The sequence below is a fragment of the Vigna unguiculata genome, chromosome 4 (genome assembly GCF_004118075.2).
Source record: "Vigna unguiculata cultivar IT97K-499-35 chromosome 4, ASM411807v1, whole genome shotgun sequence".
Classification (NCBI taxonomy): Eukaryota; Viridiplantae; Streptophyta; class Magnoliopsida; order Fabales; family Fabaceae; genus Vigna; species Vigna unguiculata.
In genome coordinates, this window is record NC_040282.1 from 14,201,573 (window position 1) to 14,227,923 (window position 26,351).

Genomic DNA, 26,351 nt, shown 5'->3' on the forward strand with positions numbered 1-26,351 from the left:
TTTATATTTTGTTGAATAGCATGACAGAAAATTTGTAATATTAGCCATGCTTTCTTAGACTATATGGATACTTACTTGGAAACAATTCTTCATATATTAGGTGGTGAGCATGATCAAAACATTGGTTCTTGATTTCACTATGATTGTCATCTCATGGGTTACTTAAAAATTTATTTAATATTTGAATACTAAAAAATAAATAAATAATTTTATTAGGTGGGTTGGTGAGCCAACCCAATTAACCCACAACCCGTGGTGGGTTGAGTCGGGTTACAAAATTTCTGGCTCACCATAAAGTGAGCCGGGTTGGGTTCACTCATTTTCAACCCGACTCATGGTGAGCCAACCCGTGGGAGCCGGGTTAGCTCACTTTGACATGTCTAAAAAATAGAGACCGAATGTATATTTAAGCCTTTACAAAACTATAATCATAAAGCAAATGGAATCAATCATGAAAGTTTGAAAAGAAATAAGTTAAAACTATCCAACTTAATCATATGTCATTAAAAGTATTCAAAAGACTATTTAGATAAATTTTATATACATTTTATGAATTCAGCATACAATGGCTATATTTTACCCTCTATCGGTGTATTTTGGTTTTTTGTCATATAATTAACTCCTTAAAAAATTCACAATAAAAATAATTATTATTTAATTTTAAAAATATTTTATTAACAATATAAATAATTTTATGAATTTATAAAATTATCAACATTGTTCATAATATAAAGGAGTGAAGAATCATTTTAAAATTATGTAGACTTGAATTTTAAAAGAAAAAAAATACAAGCATCATTTCCAGAAGCACTAGTTGAAGGGATGAAAAGCAAAATACCCTACAACTATTACCTATTACTACTATTATTATTTGTAATCCTTTGATACTCATGAGAAACCCTTATCAGCATGTAGTATGAGAGGTCAACGGCCTGAGAGAATAAGGAACATCCCAAGCATAGGAGAAGCTGACACTAGCAAAACCCTTCAAAGGATTGCCATTGATAAGAAGGCAAGAGTCCCATTGAAGGGCAAGAATTGATGGACTAACAATTTCTGTAGTGTGAAACCCTTGGCATAACAATTTTATTTGGCTTTGTGTGCAATTACAATTGTTTGTCACAACTACATTCCACTCAGGCTTTCCCAGTATTGTTCTCCCACTTTTGTTGTCGCAATGTTAATGTTGTTCAAGTTACAATAACTAGACCCTGCAAAGTTAATGCAACAACCACATGCATAAAGAGAGAATAATATTGATATAAAAAACATAGAAGTTCATGATAGTTAAAACTATCTTTCCTTATTTTTTTTATTTCAAAGGTAGGACTTTTCTGTAATGAAAGAAAAAATAATCCTTCAAAATAAGATAGTTTCATATGTTTTATGTTGTTCATATTTAAAGAAGTTTTGATTGACATGAAAATATAAAATACTAATTTTCCATAATTATAAATATTAATTGGAAAATTAATATAAATCAACTCATCTCGAAAATTATAAATACAATTAGTATAATAAAATTATTTAAATTTAAATTAAATTAATAAATAATATTAGCTATATGTATTTATTACTTTTGTTGTTTCTGTGAACCTCCATGCTATATAAATATTAATTGTCCTGAAATATAAAATATCAATTAAAAAATTAATATAAATGCAATTAATTTTGGAATGATAAATGCAATTAATGTAATAAAAATATATGCGATTAAACTTAAAATAATTAATAAAATTAATTATTCGAATTTAGTATTTACTTTTTTTGTTATTTTATCCCTATCAAGTTTGTATAAGGTTTGCATTAATACTAATGAGATGATTCAACATGATCACACAATTCAAGATTGAACTGATTTGATGATTCCAATTGATGAGACGTTTGAGACATTGCCTGGTGCATTTTTTATGTTAGCATTTTAATGATATTTACTGCTCCAAATATTTATAACTTAAATTGTTTATTTTATGTATTAAAAGAAACGAACAAGCAGCAATTTTAAAAGTGATGTTAAATAATCAAATCAAAATCAAAAGATCTAATAAGTAAATTATGTCTTGAAATGAATTTTTTTTTGGAATGGGTCATTTTTATCTCATTACATAGATATATTTTGTTTGCGGACTAATTTTAATATATAAATATTTTATTTTCAAATCAAACAATTTCAGGAAAGAATAATCTAAAGATTGCCTCGAAGATTTAATTAGAATATTCCTCTTAGTAGTACGAAGATGTTGAGATGAAATCAAATGGAGAAATGCAAATATAGAAAGTATAAAGAAAAGACAACACAAAGAAGATATAGAAGAGGAGAAAAGGAAACGAAAAGCTTTGTAGATCCAATCAAAACGTTCCTTTCTTAAACATCCAAAATCAAGATGTTAGTAAGTATTAGTGAGGAATCAATTTATTCAGTTTTGATGAAGCCTTCAATGCTCAAATCTTCTATAGCTATAAATAGCGATCGAGCTAAAGAAGAAAATAATTAGCTAGTGTAAAAAAAGAAGAAAAAATTACGAGATATATAATAAGAGAAAGAAAGAAAAAGAGGTACAAGAGAAAGATTGAGATTACATCATCTATAATTATCATGTAGCTATAAATAATGGTTGTCATAACCCATTGTAATATTTTTTACTTTGTGAAGTTTACTTGTTTAGTTGTGTTATCTTATTTTGAGAGTGATTTCTTTATTATCACGAGAGTTCCTAAACTCAAGGGTAGGTTAAAAAGGTTAATACTTGGAAAAATATGGACTGGTTTGTGTACTTGTATAACCTAGAGATGTTTGTATACTCGTAATTAGGAGAGTTTTGTATATTTGTAACCTAGGAATATTTGTCAACTCATTCTAATTAGATTTTATTTTATTAATGGAACCTCCTAAGTTGTATGCTTAAGGAAGAATTGGATGTAACTTGTGAGTTTCGGTGAACTAGTATAACATATCATTTTATACTTTATCTATTTGTTTTATAGTGTTTCATCTTATTTCATACAAAGAGATTCTAAGGCTCTATTCAAAACCCACTTCTAAAGCCTACTACATCATCATTAACATCCTCTTATCTTTTAGGTTAGCGGGCAATGATCCAAGGGATAAACTTAGACTTCATTTGTTTGTTCCTATGATTAAGATATGACTATGATCTCATTGAAACTCATCGGAGCATTAAAGGGAGGTCCATTATTCAGACAATGCAATGCTATCATGCATAAACTTATTTTGGAAATTTAGATATATTGGAGTTTGAGTTCAACATAATGATCGATTAGGATAAAAAAAATTTAAAACAAATATTGTAGCACTAGAAAGAAAAATTAGATGCATTATAATAATATAAAGACTAGACATGAACAAAATAAAAAAGATCAACATAGTAAAATCCTCCAAACAGTTACCATAGGTAAGGAGGCAAATGTCCCCTTAAATGGAAACAATTGATGGACTACCACTTTTTGTAGCCTTAAACCCTTGGCACGCCAACCTTATTTGGCTTTGTGTTCAATTATAGTTGTTTCTCACAACTACATTCCACTAAGGCATACCAAGTATTATTCTCCCCCTTCTTGTAGTCCCAATGTTGATGTTGTACAAGTTACAATGACCAACCCCTGCAAAAATAATGGACAAAGAGAGAATCATGGTGATACCAATAATAGGAATTTTTGGAGTTAACAAAAATTACTTATTTTGTTAACCAAAATACGTAAATCGAATTGGAGTTTGAAAAAACAAAAAAAAAACTTTTCTTAACCTGATTTCCTCGTATCTTCATAATAGTAAACAGAACCTAAAACCTATGAGATCAACAAACTTGATGATGAGCACCTAACCCGTAACCTCAAAGGAAGTTTCTTCACCTTCCTTCTATTACTTAGATTAGTTTTAAATAAAACCTAGAACTCACACTACAAAAAAATCAGTTAATAGAGGAGGTTATTTAGCAAAGGTTTGTTGGACCTCCACGAATAAATTTAATTAAGGGAGGTTTTTCTAACTTCCATTAAGTTTTAAAGGTTTATTCTGAAAACATTTTAGACTTATTTCAAAATCTCTAAAATACTTTTTTATTTCCCTCAATTTTTTTCATTCATTCCTCTTCCCTTATTCTGAACCCTAATTTTCGATACTCCACGGCCAATGCATCAGAACTCTCCACTATTGAATTTGGCCTCACCACCGTCATTTCTCACCCTAATTCTTCCGCAACTATACCGTAGGACACGCTTCAATCCCCTCATATTTTCGTTTTTTTCTTTTTGTTCCTCGAATATGTATGATGCGAAGATCTCCACAGTTCAGATGCACCTGGTGAGTTTAATGCCTTGCACACTATTTTCGTTTCTGTTGGAATCGATGATAGGGAGAACGTTTTAGTGTCCCTCTTCGGCCTCGTTTGTGTGATGCAGATTTCTAGGGTTAAGGTTTATTCTATTCTCATTCTCCCGCTTCCACATTGATTTTTGTAATTAGTTTCACGGTATGACTTTTCTGAAACGAAGCTCTCAAGTGCGAGTGGGAGTAAGAGGAGGGAAGGGAAAACTCTGGAGGTGTTATGGTTTCGAAACAATGGGTGAGAATTTGTTCGCTCCCAGTGAAACATCTTGCTTCTTTCCCTCCATTTTTTTGCTCACTCTATCTCTCACACTCTTTTACTCCAACTTGTGTGGTGATGATGATGTGTTGTGTGGGGATTATTTATATGCAGTGAGTGTAAAGATGGATGATAAAAGAAAATCAGAAATTGAGGGTGAGTGGGGGTGGCTGGTGGGGCCTAATGATGTTGTGATTTCTTATCTTTTTGGCCGTCCAATCCTTTCAATTCATAATTGGTTTGAAGGAGACTTTGTTGGAAGACTATGATCAGAGCAACAGACAAATGTAGCGTCCTTGCTGGCACGCCTCTAACCACGCACTTGATGGCCCACTGTGCCATTTTTCCGGTGAGTTGCACCTTCATGAGTTGGTGGTGCGCCGCCGAATGAGGAGCTCCGGAAAGTGGGGTCTCGCGGTGGCCATGGTGAAGGAGTTTGAGAAGTAGTGTGGGACCCCAATTGCGAAGCTGAGACAGGTGGCTGATGCCATGGACGTTGAGATGCACGCGGGTCTTGCTTCTGAAGGTGGCAGCAAGCTCAAGATGTTGATTACCTTCGTCGATAATCTCCCTTCTGGGTTTGTTCTCTTCAATCCCACAACCCCTTTTCTCAGGATTTGACTTTTTCTGCTTTGATTACACTCTGCTTTCATGGCTGTTTTTTTTTTTGTTGTTGTTCATGGTGGTGATGGGTTAGTGTGTTCTTGTTTGGTTTTTCATATTGTTTGGATAAACTTCTTCTGATTTAGCTCTTGTATGTATGAGAAGAAAATAATGAGGTGACATAAATTAAGGTAAAATTATCTCAGACATGCTAAATTGGAGTGCTTTTGTTGCTCTGATAAGATGAAATTCTCCCTAAACATTATATAGGAGAAGAAAATAAGGTAATTCTGTGACATTATGGGAGAAATTGGTTCCATTTTTCTTTTTGTGGTGTGTGTTCTAGGCATTCTAAAGGAAATATGGTGAAAGAGGGGGTTTGAATGACTGAGCTTTTCTGTGTTTTTTGATGGATGAAAAAGAATTTTGTCATATGAATTTGTAACTCTTGAAGGTTTCTTCCTTTTCTGATTCATTCTTTACTCTGTTGCATTGTTTACAGAGATGAGAAAGGACTCTTTTATGCGTTAGACCTTGGTGGCACAAACTTCAGAACACTTCGTGTGCAATTAGGTGGGAAAGAGAAAGGTGTTGTGAACCTAGAGTCTGAAGAAGTTTCCATTCCTCCTCATTTGATGACTGGTTCCTCACATGTAAGTCTGTTAAAAATTCTGTCAGAGTAATGAGCCTAACCACTCTCTCTAATATATTAATTATCATGGGATTGCAGGAACTGTTTGATTTCATCGCTGATAAACTTGCAAAGTTTGTTAGTTCTGAGCTTGAAGAGTTTCACCCTGCCCCTGGTAAACAAAGGGAACTGGGTTTTACCTTCTCTTTTCCAGTGAGACAAACATCAATTTCATCTGGGACTCTAATAAAGTGGACCAAGGGTTTCAATATTGAGGATGCGGTAATTCTCGTTACCTTGATTTTGTTATATTCAATTCTATCTTCCTTTTATTGCTATTCTTTCTTATTGTATCTCATTTGTTCTGAGCATGACTGTGGTGCATAATCCAGATACATGCATGAGTATTCTTCTCTGTCAGCATATACACTATTGCTTTTGCGTTATAGTGTTTTAACTTTGGAATTATTATGCTGACCTTTGATGGTTTCCAAATTTATCATACAAACTCTTTTCCAATGAAGAATCCCTTCGAGTTTTCTCTGCACCTCTCTGCTACTCTTTAATTGAGCAGGCTTCTGACAGTTACTATTGTATTGATTCTGTTTGTGATGTTTGTAGGTTGGAGAAGATGTGGTGGGTGAATTAACCAAAGCCTTCGAGAAAATGGAAGTTTACTAAATCTTATTTAGCTATTATCTGGTACAAGTTTACTTTGACATATATTAGTGACAAAGCAATATTCACAAGTCATGCAGAAATTTTAGTCTTGATTTTTATTGGCTGAGATAGACTATTGATTAGGCATTGAAAATGTTGAATCACAGTTACCAAAGTTTACTGCGACGCAAGCAAGGTTACTAATTTGGTTCATTTGACTTTATTGGCCTTTCTTTAGTCATTTTTTAATGTACGTGGGATTTATGGGATCATGAGAGTTAACTGTTATTTTTTTTTTCATAATGTGAATATTTAATTATGGTGCTAAATAAAAAATGGCCTTTGATCTCAAGACCTTAAGGAGTAAGCAAATGCTTTACCACTTAGTTAAACACTATATGTTTTTAAAAGGAATTTTAATATATATATATATATATATATATATATATATATATATATATATATATGTATATATGATTTTTGTGTATATTTTTTTCATGAAGTATTTTCTTTTTTAATATTTATATTGTAATTGTTAACACTTTATCACATCATCAATAAAATTAATTTTAGTTCATTTTTGTGTACTTTTCAAATTTATATATTTTATTTATTTTTTATTATAAAAATAATTTTATTAAATTAATAAATTATAAATGCATGTGTGTAATTGTAAATAAAGGAGGTTTCAAATCTCCATAAAAAAATAGTCACCAATAGAAGAGGTTAAAACCCTTAACAAAACAACCTCCACAATATAACCTGGAAATAGAAGAGGTTAAAACCCTCCACAAAACAACCTCTGCAATATAACTCGGATACCAGGGGTCGTCCAAAACCTCTGCAAATAGTCTGTGATGACTCTAATTTTGGAGGTTTAGAAAACCTCCACAAATTAATTTGCAGAGGGTGAAAACCCCCACAGATTGAAAAAATAACCTCCACTAAATAATATTTTTTTTGTAGTATCATGTTTGTGTTTTGTATTTTGTATGCTTAGTAGAGGCCCCTCCCTTTTGAGGTTTTCACCTTTTTAGAAGAATGAAGGGCAAAGAACAAATTAAATGTGTAAGTAATGAAATGGTTGCATTAGCCAAGAAGGGGGGTTCAAATTGGATTTATAAAACTGTTGGAAAGTTTAAGATCCATTTTCTTTGAATCAGTCAGACCAAGAAATTAAAATGTAAAAGTTACAGGACAGTACGCTTTCAACTGATTAAAAAAATACAACAAGTTAATTTGTTCTTACACTTATGATTCAATAGATTAAAATATGAAACTCACTCAAACATGTTTTTTCAATCATGATGCGTTCCAAACAATATATCCAACTTGATTACATTACCAGGCAATGTAAAAACACATGTACACTTAACAAAGATTAGTTTGCTTGGTTTTATTTAGATTTTACAGATGAACAAGATGAGAGAAATAAGATCACACATTTGGTTTTATATTGGTTCACTCAATCATAGAGCTACATCTAGTTTACCTAGACAACCTAAGTATGGTTTTCAACTATTATTAAAAGTTTTAGACTTTTGAAAAAATCACACACACCAAAATTTGTGAATCCCACAAAAATCTTATCCCCAAGATTGTAAGAATCCCACTTACAAACCTGGAATCACACTAGGAACACTATAAATGCACAAAAACAATAAAACCATATGAAAGCTCTCGCTAGCCAACCAAACATGTGTTCTTCATGCTTCAACCAAGCAAAAATGCCTCCAAGAACAACCAAGATCTTCAATATACTACAACGATTGGAGATTCAGAAAGAAAGAGTTTTTTGGAAGTGTATCACAATTTTTTGCAAAAACTCAAAGTCGTCCCTCATCTCTCTGAAAACCAGCTTATATAGCTTGGTCATAAGTGAACTCAATAAGTTGATTTGTCCGTACAATCTGTTGATTTCACTTGACTTAAGTGAAATCAGTCGATTGAAAAATAATTCAACTGATTTTATACATTCATACCTAAACTATACACAACAAGCCTTTAACCTATTAAAAACCTTTTTGACAGATTGAAAAAGGCACATAAAGACTTAAAATACATCTAACCTATGTCATATAGTCTACGAATATAGTACAACATATAAACTTCATAATCTTTACTTCATTTCCAGATTTAGCAAACAAGAAACTTGTTCATCAATTCATCTTCATCAATTCTTTATAAACCTCATGTGAACTCATGCCCTTACTTCATCAAATCCATGCACCAAGGCCACTTATGCTAACACAATGGTGAGGATTGTTAGTTTTGAAGCTTCCAAGATACACTCACTGACTACATTAAAACTATTACAAGAAAGTATCAAGCTAAGAGATGGAACAACACCTAAGGCTCTTCCAAGACACTTAGCACAATGGCCTTTACACAAAATTATTGATTAAAAGCAATTACAAAGGAAATTAGAAAAAACCAAAACAAACTCTCTTATCCTCTTGTGTTTGCACTCAACAATTTTCTCTCCAAGGATGTGCTTGCTCCTTCCTGTGAGATCTCCTCAAGCCAACCTCTTGGTGTTTTTTCACCCTTTAGCAAGTTTTTCCTTGACTTGTTATGCAAGTCTTGGATCATTTTTGCTTTGGCTTGTCCATCTTGGCAAGTCCATGCCTCATGGGTGGGGAGTTGAAGAAGATCTAAAGGGGTCAAGGGGTTGAACCCATAAACAATTTCAAAAGGGGAGTGAGAAGTAGTGGAGCACACTACTCTATTGTATGCAAACTCTATGTGAGGGAGAAGTTCCTCCCACTCCCTAATGTTTTGGACTATAATGCACCTTAACATTTCTCCCAAAGTCCTATTAACCACCTTGGTTTGACCATCACTTTGGAGTGACAAGTTATAGAAAAGAGAAGTTTGGTTCCAAGCTTCCCCCACAATGTCCTCCAAAAGTGGCTTACGAACTTGGTGTCCCTTCACTCACAATGGTTCAAGGAAAGCCATGTAGTTTAATTTTTTTTTAATTTTTTTTTAATTTTTTTTTTAATTTTTTTTAATTTTTTTTAATTTTTTTTTAATTTTTTTAATTTTTTTTAATGTTTTTAATTTCAAAAAAATTGTCCACGTGTCAAGTCACAATTGTGTCACATGTCAATGCTAGTGCCACGTGTCAGTTTTTTATTGTATTATTATATTTTGTTCAATTTAGTCCCGATATTCGTTAATTTTGTTCAATTCAATCCCTATATTCATTATTTTTGTTTAATTTAGTCCTAATTTTTGTTAAAATAGAACCATTTAATTTTTAAAATTGACATTATTATTAGTTATTGTTCTTGCAGAGAACAAATAAGATATGTCAGACACAAGTGCTACCTTACTCTGGTCTGATATCTCCTCAGTAGGCTTCCTCCCGGCCGATACATGTCGCTTTTGGATATCTCAGTGTGACCGATTTGGACCCGAGGAGGGTCACCTGTAGAAAAGACTCTGAAGCTCAAGTCAGCAAAATCTCTTAGAAAGTCAAATCTTGTGATTAGGAGAGTAATGAATGTGTACCTTTAATTCGTGGGGTCCATGCATATATATATATAGATTATTAATTATGTTTGGCCATGTCATGGGATGGGCCCTTGTTTGGGTCATAGATGGGCCTGGACCTTAGCCTAGGTCCCTTAGTTCGATCATTGTGGGCCCTATGAGCCTTACTAGAAATGTTCTAAATTTGTCAAGTTTTTGTTTAGTTTCCCAAAGCTGCCGGCCTAGACCGGTTACTCTTTACCGGCCCAGACTGGTTACTCTTTTAGCGGCTTAGGTCGTTGTTGATCTTTTGGCTGCTTAGGCCGGTTACTTTTATTTGCTCAGCGTATATATGGTGATTGTTATTATTTGCGTCCTTGGTGGTTACATAGACGGGTTCTATGGTTATTTGGATAGGCCGGCTAGGTGTGGTACACCAGTCCCCCAGCCTTTACCAGTATAGATATGATGGTGAAGGATGATAGGTGTTGGCGTGTTTGGCTAGGCCGGCTAGGTGTGGTACACCAGTCCCCCAGCCTTTACCAGTATAGATATGATGATGAAGGATGATAGGTGTTGGCGTGTTTGGCTAGGCTGGCTAGGTGTGGTACACCAGTCCCCCAGCCTTTAAATGTGATGAACAATGTTAAGGCTAAAAATGTGAAGAGGTTTGTGGCAGGTGAAGTGGTTTGTGGCAGGTGAAGAGGTGTTAGAAGTCTAATCCAAAGGGGTTTCGTGCCATCATTTTTTATGCTTCATGACCTTTGGTGTGCCTTGTGACGATTGGAATGGGTCACTAACACAAAAAAGCCTTTTAACGTCCGACATTTTCGACCTTTGACGTCTGCCCAAACACCGACGTCGTATCGGGTGACGTCAAAATAACGTCGGCAAAATAGCAGACGTCACTTGACGTCGGTCCTTTTGGGAGTCCGACGTTATCCAACGTCGTGGCCAGTAATAGCAGACGTCAATTTTTGCACCAGAAAGAGGGAAAAAACTGAGCAATTTAACGTCTGTCAGAGACTGTCAGACGTTAAATAACGTCGGCCCTGCAACAGTCAGACGTTAAATTATGTCGGCCCTGGTACAGTCCGACGTTAAATTACGTCTGTCAGGGCACATCAGACGTCAAACTGCACCATTTTTTAAAAAAAATTTGACTGTTTTTACAATATCCACACACCTGAAAATCAGAAAATTCCCAGAACAATTTCATAAAACTTTCAGCACAATTTTAGAGTTACAGTTATATATAATAGAACTAAAGTTTCAACATATATTCTAAACTAATATAAATAACAACAAACTAAAAGTTTCAACATGAAATTCTTGTACAATAAAGTTTTTAAAACGAGTTCTAATTCATGTGGTATCAACTCCATCTCTCCAATAGATATGCTGCCCATTCTTGTCTTAGTGTGTGGATAATGTCATCTGGTAGAGGTGATGGATTCTTGAATCGCTGAAAAAGTAATACAATTTCATTATGTATGAATATCATTCTTTAAAGTTTGATATGATTTATAATATGTGAAAGATATATATAATTACCTCTATCCATTCATCTTTAATTGCAGCTCGAATGATTGTTCTTATCCAAGACATGACATAATATCCACATTCCCATGAATCTTCTTGCTTGTTACACTGAACATTACAAATAAAATAAACACATCAAAGTCATAAGTTGACATACAGAAATTAATAACTTTAAAATGAATGAGTTCTAACCTTTGGATATATGACTTTAAGTTGTTGGCCTCTAGGTTTACCCACAATTCTAATGAAATTTTGGAAACATAAAACATATATAAGTTTTTATAACTAAGTAGATACATAGGTTAGGATTGAAAAAAAAATAATACTTACTCTTGTAACATGTTTTTAAAAGCTGGTGGAATCTTCCTATGGCATGAACAAAACCATACAACTAGGCATTGTCTTGGAATGATGAGACAAAGTTGCCAATGATACCTACCATCAATCACAAGTACTTAGCCAAAATAATTAATAATACTTCACAAAATATTATTAGCAAAAACACTTACGAATCAATGTATGGCGCAAAGTAGATCTCTCTATTTGACTCAACCATCCATGTTTGCAAATAAAGTTTGATTTGGTCAGGTGAGTTTCCCGAAGGTTGAATTGTTTGAGGTTCAATGAATCCATAGACGGAAGATCGACCTTGGTCCACAATGACTTTGTCCATGTACCTACAAGAAGACAGTTAGGTATAATATTAAAAGGTACCAATTCCTTGCTTTAAATATGAAATACAATAAAAAAATCTTACATGCACCATAGTTGTATGACTGAAATATTTAACATCTTGTCTCCTGTAATGATCTCTAGTGCATCATTCAGGTTTATGTACAATGGGACATGACAATGGAGGCCAAATACTCTTAACTCCCACTCTAGCTATACCGGTCCTCTTTTCAACTTGTGTAATTTCAGAAGCAGCTTTCCTAGAGGATCATCTTCTGCTTCCGCCATTTCATCATCTTCACGTATAACACGTGGACGTCGGACCGACTGTTTTTCAGGACGAGTGGACTGAAATAAAGATTTAGAAAGGTTTGACGTTAAAAGTTTTATAAATTGTAAGATTGAACTACTAAAAACATGATGTCATAATACCTTTGGTGGGCTAAAGTATGGCATGATCAATGCTTTAGGCCAAGCAATAAATGTGCCTAAAGCTTCCCCAACAAATTAGATTTCTGAAGTTGGCACAGGCACTTGGGCATGGGGATCTCGAACTTCATCAATCATCACACGCACATGATGGGGCAATAGAGGAACACCATGGATAGTCTCCCCACCCTGAAGTTGTCGTCCTATGGCCACTACGCGCGGGGGGTCTTCATCAACCAATAGCTCATACTGACTTGTGTAGTCAATATGATCTACACCAGAGCATGAGCCTTTTGTACTCACACGTTGTCCTGTTGGAGCTTGAGTGGGTAATTCCATGTTCTGTTGCTGCATGAACTGAAGCTTTTCTTCAAGTGTTCTTTGTATTTGTTGTTGCTGTTGAAGTTGTTCCATAAAACGTTGCTCCATAATTCCCATGCGTTGGTTGAATCTTTCCTCCATTTGTTGCTCCATCTTCCTCAAGGCCTCTTGACTCAACGATTCATTACTTCTTTGTGGAGGACCAAAGTAATCTCGAAGACCAATGGCACCTCCAACACCACGCACACGTCTTGGGTGCTCTGGCCTTCCAATTGCCGTTGTGAGTATATCGTCCCGACCATGGCCAACAAACGAACCCTGAGTCTCTTGCTCAATTAATTCATCCTACACCACAAAAGAAAGTTTAATCAAAAGGAGAAACATATGAACTATGATAGTCAAATAAGATTTGTACTTACTATTTTTTGAGATATGATTTGAGCTGATTGTGATGTCATTTGCCCATCGGACTTAGTCCGAGCAGCCTTCCACATCTCGTACCTAGGAATTGCATCCACTAGGTCAGGGGACTCAAGTCCCAGAGTCTGTGCACGCGACTTTTTCAATTTTTTCTCCAATAATGCATAACCACCTCGAGAGAGTACATGTGGTGTATCATTAAGCCTTTGTCTTTGTTGGGCTGCTGTCCTTTTTTCTACCACACATAACATTATTTAATAGTTTGAATACAGAAATGTATGACTAGTGTCACTATAAACAAATTTAACAAACAAACCTGCCAGTCTCCAGACTCTCTACATGCACGAAATTGCATCCACTCCTCCTCCGAGATTTTGTACTTCTCACAAGGAGTGTCATGTTGTCTATCTCCAAACACATATAAACGTGTGAGCCTTGCCTTGAAGTCCCTCCATCTGGTGGCTATGTGAGATAAGACTTTCTTTCTAATTCGCTCAGTGTTCGGAGTAATCTCAAATTTGTGCTGTTTAAAACATAAAATATGTTATGTTAACAGTAACATAAAAAAATACTATAGTTGGTTTAAGTAAACATACCACAAGATCCTACCATAGAAGGTTCTTCTCGACCTCCGCGACGTCATCCCAACATGCAATTGCAATAGAAACTTTCGTTTTGGCCAACATTCCTATGTAGCTACGGTACTTTTTTTCCCAAGGGCCACTGGGTTCACTCGATCGAGGATCAATGTGGACCGGCATCCTCTCTCGTCGGTTTGTGACATTCGGCAACCGAGTCACAGATCTACCAGGTCCCTCCTGGTCTGATCCGGAGCTTGTCATACCTGAAACATATCATTAGGAAATGTTAACAATGAAAATATACTCAATTAACCTCTATTATATTAAAACAGGAAGAAAAATAAAAAAAAAGTAAATGTGACAATATTATTAAATAAACACCTATCAAGAAATTGTGTTCTCCCATATGCCTTCATTGTGATCACTTCGAATAGCATGGATGTCATCAGTTACATCATCAACTTTGTCTTGAATGGTTCTTGATGAGAAAGACGTTGTCTCAAGTATGTCTAGACAATCTTCATCATCATTTACGTGCATGTTTCTTCCTTCCAATACAACTGACAATTTCTGATTGGCTGGATCAATGACATAAAAAATTTGTCTTGCTTGACTAGCCATAATAAATGGTTCATTTGTATCACTCATCTTGTTAAGATCCACCAAAGTAAAGCCAAAGTCATCTGTGCTAACACCCGAATTACTATCAACCCATTTACACTTGAAAACTGGCACTCTAAAAGTCACATAATCAACTTCCCATATTTCGTGTATTATTCCAAAGTAACTCATGGATGCTGTAACTGGATTCTTGTCCTTAGAACTGGCAAAATGTACAAATTCAGCTTGAAGTGTAACCCCACTATTTTGAACTCTACTTTTGTCATCTTCCATCTTTGAATAAAAACAATGATTGTTTATGTAGTACCCGCCATATGTAATGACATCATTGTTCGGTCCACGAGCTAGCCTCAATAGAGTTTCAGAAACATTTGGAGTCGCGTAAACCTTTTTCTTAAACCATGATAAGAATGTTTTGTTATGTTCATTAAGTGCCCATTTTTCACTCATTCGTGGATGTGCTGATTTCGTTTCATCAATGTGTTGCGTTATGTAAGGAATGACCTCTACAGTGTTGTTTAAGATGTACAAATGGGCTTGATCAACTAATTTTCTACTAACACTTTGAATCTTCACTCCACGCACACCCTTACCTTCACATTTACCTTCATGTCTAGTCTTAGGAACTCCAATTGGTTCACAACTTGGCATATAACTTGAGCAGAATTCAATGGCTTCTTCTGCAATGTACCGCTCTATAATAGAAGCTTCTGGTCGATATTGATTCTTGACATATCCCTTTAAGATCTTCATGTATCTTTCCACTGGGTACATCCATCTCAAGAAAACTGGCCCACATAATCGAATTTCCCTCACAAGATGAACTATCAAATGAACCATGATATCGAAAAATGAAGGTGGAAAATACATTTCCAATTGACACAATAGTCTAATGGCCTCATTTTCCAAATCGTCTAACACTCGAGGGTCAATAACTTTCTTGCATATGGCATTGAAGAACATACACAAACGTGTTAGAATACCTCTGACAGAAGTAGGTAAGATGGCTCGAAAAGCTACTGGTAAAAGTTGTTGCATCAACACATGACAATCGTGAGACTTTAAACCGACTAACTTTAAATCTTGCATAGAAACAAGGCTACTAATATTTGAAGAGTAACCTTGGGGAACCTTCACACTTCTTAAACACTCACAAAAAATTTGCTTCTCTTTTCTAGAAAGAGTGTGACAAGCTGGAGGCAGGTAGGTTCGTCTTCCAATTGATTGTGCATGTAACTCAGAACGGATGCCCATTTCAGCCAAATCTTGTCGTGCTTTAACTCCATCTTTAGTCTTTCCTTTTACATTTAGTAAAGTCCCGATGACGCTATCACATACATTTTTTTCAACGTGCATCACGTCTATACAATGTCGTACATCAAGTTTACACCAATATGGAAGATTAAAGAAGATTGATCGTTTCTTCCAAATGCTTTTTTCCATGGTCTTTTTCTTTGGATGTTTCCCAAACACAATGTCAATGTTTTCCACTTGGTTGTATATTTCTTCACCATTGCGGGGTCTCGCTACAACTTCATCCTCAGGACTTCCATTAAATGCTTTTTTCATTCTACGATAAGGATGATTTCGAGGAAGAAACTTTCGATGTCTTGTATACACAGTTTTCTGACCGTGCTTCAATTGAATATAACTCGTGTTTTTTTCACAAATGGGACATGCAAAATGACCTTTAACACTGTAACCGCTTAAGTTTCCATATGCTGGAAAATCATTTATGGTGCAAAACAACATTGCACGCAAACAAAACAATTCTTCAGAATATGAATCATACACATCGACACCTTCTTCCCATAATAGTTTCAAATCATCGATCAACGGCTTTAGGTACACATCAATGTCATTTCCAGGTTGTCTAGGACCCGATATCATCATAGACAACATCATATATTTCCTCTTCATGCACAACAAAGGAGATAAATTGTAAATCATCAGCAAAACTGGCCACGAACTATGTTTGCTACTTAAGTTCCCATAAGGATTCATACCATCTGTAGCAAGTCCAAGTCTTAAGTTTCTTGGCTCAGCACCAAATTCTGGATATGTTTCATCAATCTTCTTCCATTGTGGAGAATCAGCTGGGTGTTGAAGAAGATTATCACACTTTCTTCCATCAACGTGCCATTTCAGGTTTTTTGCATCTTCTTTAATGGAAAATAGTCGTTTGAATCTAGGAATTATAGGAAGGTACCACATCACCTTAGCAGGTGGACCATCTTTGTCTTCATCGCCACTATTTCCATCAATTTTCTTTTTAAACCGCGATAAACCACATGTTGGACACGCCTTCAGTGAAGCAAACTCGTCTTTGTATAAAACACAATCATTTGGGCATGCATGTATCTTTTGATATTCCAAACCCATTGGACATAAAACTTTCTTCGCTTCGTAATTACGGATAGGTAACGTGTTATTTTCTGGAAGCATCTCCTTTAACAACTCCAACAATTCTGTGAAACTTGTATCCGTCCATCCATGCCTTGCTTTTAAACTGAATAATTTCAAAGTTGCTGACAGTCGCGTAAAGTTAGTGCATCCTGGGTACAATTGTTCCTCTGAATCGGACTTAAGAGAATCATATAAATGAACTTTTCCAAAATTCTCCTCCCCAACATCACGTACCATATCTTCTAAATGATCATTCATCCAGTCATCTACATAATCTGTTCCTCGTGACGTTGTAGGCTTGTCTAATACTTCTCCATGCCAAGTCCAAAGTGTATAACTTCTCATTATACCAAAGATGAATAGATGATCACGCATTGTTCCTAAGTCATGACGTATTTGATTAAGACAACGAACACAAGGACAAAAATATGTCCCGTTACTTGAGATTGCGTGTTCTTGAACATATTGCAAAAACTCAGAAACCCCCTTTTCATACTCTTCACTTATGCGACGCTCATTCATTCAGCTTCGATCCATACTATATGTTCGTAAAAAACTCAATCAATCTCAAACTTTTAACTCTCACAAGGTGAGGCCCTACCCATTCGAAAAAATTATTTTTCATAATTTGCTAACACATGTACAAATAAGTCAAACATCATAAATTTCACAAAATTTCGACAGCATTTCGCATTGGTCTCTGAAGTACACGAAATGAAAGTGATTAATCATGATCACAATCAAGTATGCATCCAGAGAACAACACAAATTAGCCTCAATCGAAATTTTATGAAATTTATGCGTAAACCTCAATGTACACATTGTAGCAAATTATGAAAAATAATTTTTTCAAACTGTCCAATCGGACAATTCAAGATTTAATACAAACGATTAAAAATTTAATCATTTGTATTAAATCTCAAACGGGAACTAAGTTTCGCTCACTGTATACTATAATATCTAATAATAATATTCAAAAATAAAATGCAATGAGAATTATTTAAAATGCATATATCTAATAATAAATATAATTTTATTTACTAATTTTACAAATATTATTATAAAATTTTAAATAAAATATAAAAATAGGCCAAAAAAATTAACAAAAAAATAGTCTAAGACTAAAACTATAATGACATTTATAAATTAATACAAGTAATTCTATACATACAATGAACAAATATATACATACAATGAAAAACTAACCTCCTCTAATTGAAAGATGAACTTTGAGAGGAAGTCTAGGGTCTCCGCACACTGCTGGCCAAATGGGAACGAAGAGCAAGTGGGACGAATCTCAAAACGCTGCAAATGGGGATGAAAACGGAAAATAATCGGTTCAAAACGCGTAAAATCAACCCATAATTAAACCCCAACAAGTTTGATGGCCAAAACCTTTCGAAACTCACCTGGAGGGGGTCGAAAATGGCGTCGCCGGCGGGAACTCTCGCGAAAACGATGAACAGCGTGAGGGTTCTGCGTTTCGCGCAGAGATAAAGCAAAACTTAACGTCGGGGATGTTATGCCCGACGTTAAGTGACGTCGGGGGTGGGGGGGCCGACGTTAAGTGACGTCTGGCGCGCGCTGGTTCGACGTCCCTTGACGTCTGTCGAGCTGGGGGCCGACGTCCTTTTTTGAGTGACGTCGGGGCGTTTTTGAACAGACGTTAAGTAACGTCTGACGTGGAGCGGGCAGACGTTAAAAATGTCTCATTATTTACAAAAATGCCACTGCGCATTTTTAACGTTGGGCTTTTTTTAGGCAGACGTTATTGGAGTGACGTTAAAGGCCTTTTTTGTGTTAGTGGGTTGTGACTTTTGGTGGGAAGGAGTTGTGGCGTTTGAAATTCATGCTTATAAATGAAGATGTTTTTGAAAGTGTGCGCATGTTGCTTCATTTGTAAAAAATCTGAGATCAGTTACTTTGTGTGCGTTAGGGTTGTCCGATATCTTCCTTATCTCCATTGTCATCCTAAAAAGAATCAGGTATGTCTAGTAGTAGTGATAGGGTTTCCTTGGGTGTATTTGCAGGCGTTTCGGCTGTTGTGTATGGCTTTGTATTTGCAACCGTCTCCACGGGCGTTCCTTTACTTTTTTGTTACGAGGCCGAGAAGTCCAGCGACGTGGTTGTCGCTTATAAGCCGGCCTGGTTTTAACAGAATGGATGCTTTTACCCAATCTTTTAAGCACTTTAAAGATGGGTTCTTTAAAGTGGTGATAAAGCAAGTTGGTCTTTCGCATTTTTACACTACTGACGGCAATACTAAGTTCCCGTTTTTCTGGACCGGCAACCCATAGAGGTATAAGGTGATGGCGAGGGAGGATTTGTTGGTGGTCGACAAGGAGGTGGTGGATGCAGTGATGCTCTTTAGCGATAAGATGCCCACTAAGGGCTTAGTTAGGGTTTATAATTCGGTTCACCCGATTATGGATATTGAAGGTATCTTTTTGTAATTTTGAGTGTTAGTTTATGTTTAAGCGTTCTAACGGTTGTCTGTTGTAAGCTGTAGGTCATATGGCATAGATGGGAAAGAAGAATTTGACACTCTTCCAAGCGTTACGGAAGGAGAAGGCAACTAAGGCTAGAGCCGCTGGGAGCACTTAGGTCCCCAACTTCCAAGAGTCGCTAGTAGACATGCATGTGCACGGTGGAACGAAGAGGAGGGCAGAGTTGTCGGCCAGGCCCGGTAAAGGAAAGGATGTGAAGAAAGTGCGGGCCGCCTTGATGGGGCCGTGGTCGTCAAGCGGAGGCAAAGGATCGGAGGCTGGCTTGATTGAGCTTCCGGAGACAATTGTACAAAAAGATATCAAGATCAATATGCTAGAATCGTTGATTGATTCAATTGATAATATGAAGGCTAATGCTTTAGTGAAGGCTATGGTTGAGTTTAGCAGCAAAACGCTGATACTGAGCAGCGGGTGGGATCTTTATATCAAAGAGAGTTGAAAGAGTGGAGCCAGGCAAAAATTTAAGAGTTGCAAGGAAAGGTTGACAAGTACGCCGGGGAAAAAGAGGCCTGGAAGAAGGAGAAAGAGGAATGGGAAGAAGAAAGGAAAAGGCTGACAACTTGGAGAGTGCGCTGCCTAGACTCGGAGAAAAAGTTGAAGGGCCGGATTACGGATCTGGAGGCCGACTATGATGAGGTGAAAGAGAAACATGATGGGTTGGAGGTGGAGATGGAAGATTTGAAGAGTTGTATTATCCACGAGCATATAAACGGCTTCCAGAAGGGTGTGCGACAAGTGACCTTTTTCTATAAGGATGTTAATGTTAATGATGTGCGGTTTGATGTAAATAAGGATGTGGTGGATGGTGTGCTTATGGATGAGGCGGGGTCCAGTCCCGAGGAGGATGCGGAGAAGAGGACGGAGGAAGTGGATGTGAACGTTGATGGTGAACCTGCGAAGGACGCGGCCCAAGAAGCGACTTAGAACCATTATTTTAATTTTTCCAATTTGATGTTGATTCTAAGTTTGTAATAACCCATACATTGCTTAATTTTTCGTTAATTCGTATGCTATCTACTTTGCCATTAAGTTTGTAATGAATCGTACATCGTTTAATTTGCCGGTAATTCGTACACTATCTACCTTGCTGTTAATGTGATGTTTATTCTTGGTATGTTTGTTGTTATGCGATGCCCATATGATGTGTTATAGTAGTGTCTGGAATGATGTGATCATGAATATCTGTGTTAATTTGAGAAGTATTTTCAGTTAAGGGTGTTTGACCCAGACCACTTACTTGTCGTAAGGGTGGGGAACTTAAAACGAATTAACATCAAGTTAAGGGTGTTCGACCCAGGCCGCTTAGTTGTGGTAAGGGTGGGGAAATTGAAATGAATTAACATCAAGTTAAGGGTGTTCGACCCGAACCGCTTACTTGTGGTAAGGGTGGGGAACTTAAAACGAATTCACATCAAGTTAAGGGTGTTCGACCCAGGCCGCTTACTTGTGGTAAGGGTGGGGAACTTAAAACGAATTCACATCAAGTTAAGGGTGTTCGACCCAGGCCGCTTACTTGTGGTAAGGGTGGGGAACTTAAAATGAATTAACATCAAGTTAAGGGTGTTCGACTTGGGCCGCTTACTTGTGGTAAGGGTGGGGAACTTAAAACGAATTAACATCAAGTTAAGGGTGTTCGAACCAGACCGCTTACTTGTGGTAAGGGTATCAAGTTAAGGGTGTTTAACCCAGGCCGCTTACTTGTGGTAAGGGTGGAGAACTTAAAATGAATTAACATCAAGTTAAGGGTGTTCGACCCAGGCTGCTTACTTGTGGTAAGGGTGGGGAACTTAAAACGCATTAACATCAAGTTAAGGGTGTTCAACCTAGGTTGCTTACTTATGGTAAGGGTGGGGAACTTAAAACGAATTAACATCAAGTTAAGGGTGTTCGACCCAGGCCGCTTACTTGTGGTAAGGGTGGGGAACTAAAAGTGTGTTAGAAGTAACGAAGGAGTAGGTGAAGAACCCTTTGTTTTATTCATGAAATTTGGGGTGCCTCGTTAAAACCTCCCTGGCCAAAACCCTCCTTAGGTAAAAAAGACCAGGTGAGGAAAAAGAGTACACCCCGGGTTACAAGTATTCGGTACAATACATGTTTTTAACTGAAATAAAACTTGAGATGGGACACGTTCCATGTATTGGGTATCTCTTCCCCTGATAATTGTTCAAGCCTATACTCTCCTCTTCCAGCATCTTCACGTATTCAGTACGGGCCGTCCTAATTGGCGGAGAACTTGACATCCTTCTTTCTTGCACTACTGGCCATTCTCCAAACTAAGTCTCCCTTGGCGAACGATCTTGGGTGTAGGTTTGCATTATACTTTCTGGCCGCTCTCTGTTTGGCAGCTAGGTTGCGTATCTGGGCTTTTTCTCTTAACTCGGGTAGGAGGTCAAGGTGGGTGTTCATGTTTTGATGATTTTGAACTGGGTCGTACAGTTCTCGGTGCAAAGATGGTTTGCCAATTTCAACTGGTATCATGGTGTTTGCGTCGTATACTAAGCTGAACGGGGATTTGTTTGTTGCTGATTGAGGTGTACATCTGTAGGCCCATAACACTTCCACTAATTCTTCTGGCCATCGGCCCTTAGCGTTGTCCAACCGTTTACGCAATTCTACCAGTATAACCTTATTTGCTGCGTCGGCCTATCCATTGGTCTGTGGGTGCTCAACAGAGCTGGTTACATGTTTGATGCCTAGGCCGATATAGAATTTAGCAAGTTCTTTGTCTATAAACTGTCGGCTATTGTCGGTGATGATTGTCTGTGGGACGCCATACCGGCATATGATATCCTTCCAGACGAACTGTTGGACTTGTTGGGCTGTAATGGTGGCTAATGGTTTGGCTTCTATCTACTAGGTGAAGTAGTCGACGGCTACTATCAAGAGTTTTACTTGGCCTTTGCCCGGGGAGAAAGGGCCAAGGATGTCCATTCCCCATTTTATGAAGGGCCACGGGGATAGTATAGCGTGGAGCTGCTCCTGTTTTTGGTGGATGAGGTTTCCATGTTTCTGGCATGGTATGCATTTTTTGACAAAGTCATGGCAGTCTGCCTCCATGGTCAGCCAGAAGTAACCAATGCGAAGGATTCTGGTGGTCATGGTGCGTGCGCCGGAATGGTAGCCGCATATGCCTTCATGTAACTCTTTAATGATGTACTGAGCTTGTTCTACAGTAACGCATTTAAAAAGTGGTCGGCCATATCCTGTTTGTACAGGTCATCGCCTATCATCGTGCACCTGGCAGCTTTAGCCATCCAACTCCTATCAGCGTTAGGTGGTGGGTTACCAGTTTGGAGGTATTGGATGTAGGGAGTTGTCCAATTGTCGGCTTGGTGTGGGGTTAGGGTATGGCAAGTGTGTGTGATGGAAGGAGCAGATATCGTTTGCTACAATAATGATTGGTGGCAGCTTTTAGCTTGGTGCTGGCTAGTTTGGATAATATGTCGGCTCTAACGTTTTCGGATCTGGGGATGTGTTGGATGCGGACTTGTTCGAAGGCAAACTGGATGACTTTCAGGACCAAATGATAGTATTGTAGGAGGGTAGGGTCTTTGATTTGGAACTCATCATTTAGATGGCCCATGGTAAGCTTGGAATCGGTTTTGCACGTTAGTGATTTGACACCAACTTCGCGGGCGAGGGATAAGCCGGCGAGGATGGCTTCGTATTCGACTTGGTTGTTAGATTTCTGGAAGGCGAAGTGGAAGGATTTTTCGATGAGGATATCGTTGGGTCCTTCTAGCACGATGCCGGCACCTGCCCCTCTTGGGTTTGACGAACCATCAACATAAAGTTTCCATTGGTCCTCTTTAGGGGTTCGTTGGAGATCGTTGACAAAGTCTAGGAGACATTGAGCTTTGATGGGGCCGTGAGGTTTGTAGCGAATGTTGAATTCGGATAACTCAATGGCCCAAGACGACATCCGTCCCGCAAGGTCTGGTTTCTGCAATATCTTCTGGATAGGGTAGTCGGTTTTGACGATAATGTTATGATTTTGGAAATATGGGCGTAGGCGTCGGGCTGCATGTACCGGGGATAGGGCTAATTTTTCCACCATCTGGTACCTGGTTTCCAGATCTTGCAGGGTTCTGCTGACGAAGTAAACAGGGTGTTGGGTGCCACCGACATCTTGAACCAGCGCGACGCTTACGGTGTGATCTATGGTGGTGATGTAGACCAATAGGGGTTGATGGGTGTCCTGCTTATGGAGGATGGGTGGTGAGGTGAAGGTGGTTTTTAGCTTTTGAAAGACTTGTTCACAATCGTCATTCCACGTGAACTTGGTCGATTTTTTGAGCAGTTGAATGATGGGTTGGGTTTGTTCGACTAGCTTGGGAAGGAAGTGGGAGATGACGGTTAGTCGGCCTATGAGTCGTTGTACTTCTTTGATACTGTTGGGACTTCGCATTTCAATGATTGCATTGCACTTTTCGAGGTTAGCCTCTATGTCACGTTGGGTCAGCATGAATCCGAGGAATTTACCGTGGTCGACGCTGAAGACGCATTTTTTGAGGTTGAGGCGGAGGTTGTACTGCCTTAATGTAGAAAAGACTACGGATAGGTCCTGAGCGTGTTGGTGATGGCTTGGGGATTTGACAACCATGTCGTCGACGTATACTTCGACACATTTGCCCATTAAATGGTTGAATACTTTGTCCATCAGTCGTTGGTAGGTTGCCCCTATGTTTTTGAGACCGAATGGCATGACCTTGTAGAAGTAGTTTGCATCGTCTGTAATGAAGGCGGTTTTGTTTATGTCGGATGTGGCCATGGGAATTTGGTTATAACTAGAGTATGCATCAAGAAAAATGAGAACCTTGTTACCGATTGCACCGTCGACAAGTCGATCAATGTTAGGTAAGGGGTAGGCATCCCTAGGACAGGCTTTGTTAAGATTCGTGTAATCAACGCACATTCGCCACTTGTCATTGGCTTTCTTGACCAGAACCACGTTAGAGAGCCAAGTGGTGTAGTGGGCTTCTTCGATAAACCCTACATTAAACAACTTGGCAGACTTGGCTTTGGCTGCTAAGCGTCGTTCTTCACCAAGCTTGTGTTTTTTTTGCAGACATATCAGGCCTCCTTGTAAATAGACAACTTGTGGGATGCAACGTGAGGGTCAACTCCGGGTAAGTTAGCAGCTGACCAAACAAAGAGGTTCATGTTGTTGATAAGGGTGGGTGTGAGGATGTCGCGTTGTTCAGGTTGTAACCAGTGCCGAGTTTGATGGTGCGGCCATTAGGGAGCTCAAGGGGGATGGTTTCCTTGACCGGTTCGAGGCGGATATCTCTTCCTGGCGGATTAGGTGGATCCTCCACTAGCAAAACCACTAGAGATGGTGTTAATAGTGCCGCGTCGGGGAGGGTCGGTAGGGGTGACGTCGGTGCGAGCCAGTTGGGGGTCATGCTTTGCGGTATGGCTTGGGTGTTTGTCGTGGCGAGAGTCGCGGGAGGGCGTCGATGGTCAGAACGAGGAGGGTGATTGGATCGAGGAGGGTGGTCGTCTCTGCGAACAAAGCGGCGGAAATGGCTTGCACAAACCAATTCTTCAATTTTATCCTGGAGTGCTTTACATTCCTCTATGGTGTGGTCGTGGTTTCGGTGGTAGCGGCTACATTTAGTCATGTCCGCGTTGAGAGGAGTGGTCATCTTGCGCGACGGTGGGATGAGGTCGGCCTGTAAGGCCTTGTCAAGGAGACGAGATTTAGGGACATTTAGGGGGGCGTATCTGGTGAAGTGGAGTTGTCGTGGTTCTCAGTGTCTCGGATCAGGTCGAGAAGGTTGTGGAGAGGCAGTTGTTGTAGAGGGTGTGTAGTCATTGCAGAATTTTGTATAGAGAGTTTGCATTTCTTCCATGCGGACGTAGTCGGGGGCACGTAGTTTCAACTCATGCATGGAGGCGGGTGGGTGATGGTAGACATTCTTGGCGAAGGGGCCGGGTTTAAGAGTTAGGGCCATGCACTGAAGTATCATCTCTTGGTTTAGGTGTGGTGTGCGAAGGGTAGCCTTATTGAATCGGTCAATGAAAGCCCGGAGCATCTCGTCTTGTTCCTGTCTGACGCCGAGAAGTGAGATTGTTGTAGTTTGGTGCGGGCGACTGCCGGCAAAGTGAGTGGTGAACATGTGGGAGAGGGTGCGAAGCAGTCAATGGAGTATGGCGGGAGGGTGGTAAGCCATTCGAGGTTAGGGCCTTTCAGGGTGGTAGGAAAGGCCTTGCAAAAAACAGCATCATGGGAAGTGTAGAGGGCGACATGGGTGATGTAGACCTTGAGGTGTTCGTCTAGGTCGGTCTCACCGGTGTAACGTTCCAGTGTGAAAGGTTCCCACTAGGTAGGGAGGGGAGTGTTGGCAATGAAATCGGTAAAAGGATGATGGTGCCTAAATTAGGCAGATGGTAGCGGGTGAGGAGGGATGGAATGGTGAACGAGGGTGGGAAAAGTGGACGTGAAGTTGTGAGGGGGGATATGGGTAGTAGGGAGGGTGTGAGGGTTGTTATAGGGTGGGATATGAGTAGTGTGTAGAGTGGTGGGCATGTTGTAGGGCGGGATGTGGGTGGTGGGCACGGTGGCGGCGGGGGTAGGAGCAACATTATTTCCTGGGAGGGTGGAATGGAAGTGAGTATGATGGGTTGAGAGGATGGGAGTTTGTTGGGTGGTGGTGAAGGTGTGCGGGGTAGGATTGTACTCACTTTCTTCTTCAATGAGCTAGAAAGCTGGGGACCCTGCGGCATCGGATGTTTCCTTGGCCTTTGCCTTTTAAATGGGATCAGCCTCAATCTTTCGCCTTAGGCGAGAGTTCACCTGTCGTAGTGCCTCAATCTCATCATCACTACGCTTCTTTAAATCAGCAAGTACCTGTTGCATCTTGGCTTGACCGTC

At 38.6% G+C, this 26,351-nt stretch overlaps 3 protein-coding genes across 6 annotated transcripts; 1 reads left to right on the plus strand and 2 right to left on the minus strand.

Moving 5' to 3' along the window:
• The first annotated feature begins 4,133 nt into the window (after positions 1-4,133).
• Positions 4,134-6,721, plus strand: LOC114181079 (hexokinase-1-like). Of its 4 annotated transcripts, none has more exons than XM_028067414.1 (6): positions 4,134-4,321; positions 4,513-4,583; positions 4,719-5,182; positions 5,710-5,860; positions 5,938-6,120; positions 6,460-6,721. In XM_028067414.1, exons 3-6 carry the CDS (start codon positions 5,094-5,096, stop codon positions 6,517-6,519), a joined length of 483 nt encoding a protein of 160 aa, XP_027923215.1. In that variant the 5' UTR covers positions 4,134-4,321; positions 4,513-4,583; positions 4,719-5,093; the 3' UTR covers positions 6,520-6,721. The 4 variants fall into 4 exon arrangements, with proteins under 4 accessions (XP_027923215.1, XP_027923216.1, XP_027923217.1 ...); XM_028067413.1 differs by having other exon boundaries at positions 4,136-4,321; positions 4,484-4,583; XM_028067415.1 differs by lacking the exon at positions 4,513-4,583.
• Positions 6,722-13,964: 7,243 nt separating this feature from the next.
• On the minus strand, positions 13,965-17,342 carry LOC114180527. Its single transcript, XM_028066840.1, has 2 exons — positions 14,351-17,342; positions 13,965-14,203 (listed from the first exon to the last, which is right to left on the minus strand). The coding sequence occupies exons 1-2, from the start codon at positions 17,340-17,342 to the stop codon at positions 13,965-13,967; spliced, it is 3,231 nt and encodes a 1,076-aa protein (XP_027922641.1).
• Positions 17,343-22,814: 5,472 nt separating this feature from the next.
• On the minus strand, positions 22,815-25,098 carry LOC114180528. Its single transcript, XM_028066841.1, has 4 exons — positions 24,687-25,098; positions 24,126-24,571; positions 23,505-24,005; positions 22,815-23,417 (listed from the first exon to the last, which is right to left on the minus strand). Exons 1-4 carry the CDS (start codon positions 25,096-25,098, stop codon positions 22,815-22,817), a joined length of 1,962 nt encoding a protein of 653 aa, XP_027922642.1.
• Between the last annotated feature and the right edge of the window lie 1,253 nt (positions 25,099-26,351).